The sequence below is a fragment of the Diadema setosum genome, chromosome 16, assembly GCF_964275005.1.
Source record: "Diadema setosum chromosome 16, eeDiaSeto1, whole genome shotgun sequence".
NCBI lineage: Eukaryota > Metazoa > Echinodermata > Echinoidea > Diadematoida > Diadematidae > Diadema > Diadema setosum.
In genome coordinates this window covers 20,114,244-20,118,607 of record NC_092700.1, presented here as the reverse complement: position 1 = coordinate 20,118,607, position 4,364 = coordinate 20,114,244, and the positions used below count along the sequence as shown (strand labels likewise).

At 41.4% G+C, this 4,364-nt stretch overlaps 1 protein-coding gene across 1 annotated transcript; it reads right to left on the bottom strand.

Annotated features, from left to right (window-relative positions):
• Positions 1–2,175: 2,175 nt before the first annotated feature.
• On the bottom strand, positions 2,176–3,045 carry LOC140239672 (uncharacterized). Its single transcript, XM_072319502.1, has one exon. It carries the CDS (start codon positions 3,043–3,045, stop codon positions 2,176–2,178), a length of 870 nt encoding a protein of 289 aa, XP_072175603.1.
• Positions 3,046–4,364: the final 1,319 nt, after the last annotated feature.

Sequence of the window (4,364 nt, the reverse complement as noted above, 5' to 3'; positions counted from 1 at the left end):
CTTTATACCGGACATGCTCAGCGTCAAGCTATGATACAAACAATGAAAGCTGTCTGTAAACATGTTAAAATTCTCCGTGACTTCTTCAAGAGTCTACCCACCTAAATTGGACACAAATTCTATCATAGCACGCAGAGTTATTTGAAAGGGTTACATTCGATGTGAAGAGTTCTCAAAATTATAAGAAAATCTCGCACATTGTATGTATGTAGGTCAAACAACATTATTCATATGGTTCATTGGAGTACAACCGTCCGTGTTTCACGATTGTTAAAGTACATGTACAACACGTATTACCCAGGATTACACGACATTTGCTCCTGCGACAATATCGCTCCGGTCTTATTTCCTACAAGGATCTATAGGGTTAGGGTTAGGGTTAGGGTTAGGCGTTAGGGTTGTAATAGGGTTTTAGGTTTAGTTTGATGTGAGGATTAGGATAAGGACATAGGGTTATATTGTGGGTAGAATTTATATTTGGCTTATCGTGCAGATATTTCATGGGAGCAATTGGAGTCGCAGGAGCATTAATGTCATGGAGCCGTTAACACTGATATTACAAGAAATCATGGAATTGTTTGTTTTCACCTCATGTCAACAACACTTCTTTGCTGAGATTTCAGAAAAGCTGTGATAGGTTATAACTCGATGTTTAAAGTATGAGGATAATTTCAGATGACACCAGAGATGGCCGGCACAAAATTATCCCTTTTTCCTGTCACGGTAAAACGTGATATCTTCCCTGACCTAGGTGTATAAATGTAACAGGTTGTCTGCAGTTGGTGTATGGTTGGGGAGGGGGAGGGGATTAACCTATGTTAATACAAATTGTTATTGCTGATGCACTGATAATGATGATGATAATTATTATTATAACGATAGTACTAATGACGACGACGATGACGATGATGATGATAAACAACTATAATGACTATGATGATGATAATAATACAATTGTTATTATTTGATTATGATTATTATTGTTATTATTATTATCATTATCATTATCATTATCATCATCTTTATATAAAAATGAAAAACATTCATAATAACAATATTTACATAACTACATGCTAAATAATGAGATGATTATTATCATCAACGTCATCATCTCCATTGCTTTAGTTCATATAGCACTTTGGGGAAAAAATGCTCTCAGCACGCTATTTTGTTCATAAATGCGTAGTTTCAACGTTGATATCCACGAAAGCATAAAAAGAAACAAATATCACAATGGAAAACATTATGGTCAAGCCTCCTGCTACAGGTGGAGTGTTCCTATATAATCTTAAACTGTACCCACAACGAAATATTACTTCCACTTTCTGTGCCGACGCGGGACCCTGGAGACAATTTGGTGTTATTCTGAAGCGAAATGTCATCAACAGCAACCACATTTATACTTACAATAATTCTTAAGAATGACATTGTTTACAAAAAGTGATAGCTAGCGACATTCAAGGGAATAAGCATCGAAGAAGAGGAGGCCCCACAATAAGGTCTTCGCCAGCATGGCCAGTGTTTATGACCGTACGCGGTGTCCTGTAGAGAAACTGATGGCAAAAGATTGCATCGACAGTTGCATAACATGGATAAAGCGGCTATTATACAATTTTTAAAAGCTTTTCAATGATCAGTCATATGGAGTAATGCGTGTTGAAACTTTTCTTTCATCTATTCCAAGACCTGCCCCTTCTAGAGGGTGTACCCGTCATTTGCACATAATCTTTACTATATCGAGACACTTCACTCGCCACTTTCCGATCGATGTTTCGCCTCTCATAATTATCTTTCATTAAATCGCATCCTGTTTTTCTTCACAATAACAGAATTTGTTCCGAAAATATGAATTCGTCTTTACAGCTTTGGAACACACACTTGAACACATGCGTCCCTACAAACAAATTGAATACCAATCGAACAATGCTCTTATAGTGAATCATCGGCTCTGTAGGTGTAACTGGAACATTATTATTAACTTCCGACCGTCCGATAACCCCTCCCCATCTGCACAGGATTTGCAAATCTAAATATGAGCGACAGTTTCTAAGTCGACAAATCGGATCAAACTATCTGACCACCATTGCTCATCCGTAAATATCATAATGTATATTTCGCATTGCTTCTTCTCTATCGACGTAAACCTCTGATATCATGCAATATAAGAACGAAGAATCAAAATGGCGCCTCTGCAATTGCTGGTCTGTTTTTTATCCTCCGACTCTTGCAGAAACTTCTGCTCCTGAAGATAGTCCGCTGTAGGAGCAAGAGCGTGCTGTACGCGCACTGGAGTCTTTGGCTCTGCTGGTCCAGCTGCGATTTCAGGTCGTTCACCAGCTTCTTCAGACGGTCCTTCCGCTGCATGATCACTTTCCCGCGCACTTTTACACGTTCGCGCGCGCGAATCTCTTCCTCTTCTTGCGCCAGTCGTATCTTCTCGTCCACGGCCTCCTTCTCCGCGCGCAGTCGCTTCACCTTCTGCTCGAGACTCTCTCGAATTTGGCTGAGAGTTCGCCGACTTCCAGCCGTGTAGAGGACGCTGGTGGTAGCGGCGCCACAGTCACTGATGCTGCTGCAACTACTACTGCAGGCCGCCATCAAAACGTCCTCCTTCTCATTGCCCGAAGGCTCGGAGTCGGACACGACTCCAGCTGAGTCATTCTCGTCGATTTTAGCCAATCTGTGAAACGATATTTCGGCATCGTTTGTTAAAACACTACCGCTTCCCCCGCTGACGGCGGTTGTTCCTCTCCCTTTGGCGGCTTTGTCGCTTGTCTCTGCGGGAAGGTGTTCCGCGAAACTGTCGGCGTATCGTTGCGTGGGTTCTTCGACGTCAGCAGTGGACAGAACTGCGTTAGCGTTAACCTCACGCGACATGTCGGTGCCGTCCGTTCCGCAGTGATTTTCCCGCGCGAAACTAGGTTCTGTCGTCTGCGCGGAATGTGACATATCTAATCCATCAATGCGCTCGCACCCTCCCCCTCCCCGGAGAATGCACTCTTCTCGGCTACTGTGCTTGTTATCCATGAAATGTCTGATTCTCATTGTTTCTAGGTCGCCCAGAAGCTTTGCACTGCCCAGATCATCAATGCAAAGTTCTCAAGGAGCATCGGTGTGTGCGATTTACAGGAGCAGCTGACAGCGTCGGCCCATGCGAGTTGGTTGTTGTGAGGTGTCAACGTCCTTCAAGAGATCGCCGCCATTTCTGCATTAGGCTTTCCTGTGAGCGAATAATATAAATGAAGGAAAGAACATTTCAATGCTTATCCGTCATAAGTGAATCAAAATACAACAATGATGTGCTAGTTGATAAGTTGAGAAAATTGACAAATTAAAAAGACAAATTTGTGACTGGCATCCAAACTGAAATATGCTCGTTTACATAATGAGTAACAAAATACATTCAGATAACAATAGGAAGACAACCTAAAGCATACATCAGATGTTATGTGAATAATAATACAAAAAAAAAAAAAATCACCCATTGCTCTTTCAGCGGTCCACGTTAAGTTTATAAATCAAGAAATGGAGATTGTTAGAAAACAAGATGGAAAGGGGAAAAATCCATGTTGGTAGGATATTGTATGCCAGCTGGACTGATATCCAGTTCGTGAAGGCCAAATTTGCACGTGATTCGGTCTAATAATTGTCTGCTGCGGTTCGAACCCTGCTGTCTTATTTTTTTTCTCTGCCTCTCCCCCCCCCCTCCTCCCCTCTCGTTCTACATTTCCCTTCATTCCCTCTTTCACGCCGCCACGTATTCCAGACAACCAGCAATACCAATTAATGATGACACATTAGTCGTGATGCAAGAGAATCTTGTGATGTATGATACGAGCCGTATACTTAGCACGATTTCGGCACGCATCCTGGTAAGACCCCGCCTAGCAACATGAATAATCACCGTGATCATTGACGATCACAGCTATTTGCTCCTTATAAGACTCCTTGAGACTGTATGACCAAAAAAAGAAAGAAAAAAAAAAAGAGCCGCCTACTATGACACATGCTAATGGCAAATTTGTCGCCACAAAATGCAATGAGTCGGTAAACACAGGGAGAAAATTTGGGATTTTAGATGTATAGAGGAGAGAGCTCGTTGTATCATATATACTGAACTTTCATTACTTGCAAGGCGTGATGCCTAGACAATTAATATACTCATAGGAAGGATAAAAAGGTAACGAAATAAACGCGCTGATAGGAAAGAGATAGATATTATGAGAGAGAAAGAGAGAAAAAAGAAAGGATATAATATTGAAGAACAGAAGAGTGACAAAGAGAGACAGAAGAATGAAAAAAGAAAGATATTGCCGCTAGAAAAACATAAAACATGAAGGAAGTTTATGAGGTGGGGAATAAGT

What these genes read in the sequence shown, in the direction of transcription:
- LOC140239672 (XM_072319502.1), bottom strand. Translation starts at nt 3,045, where the DNA reads ATGAGAATCAGACATTTCATGGATAACAAGCACAGTAGCCGAGAAGAG.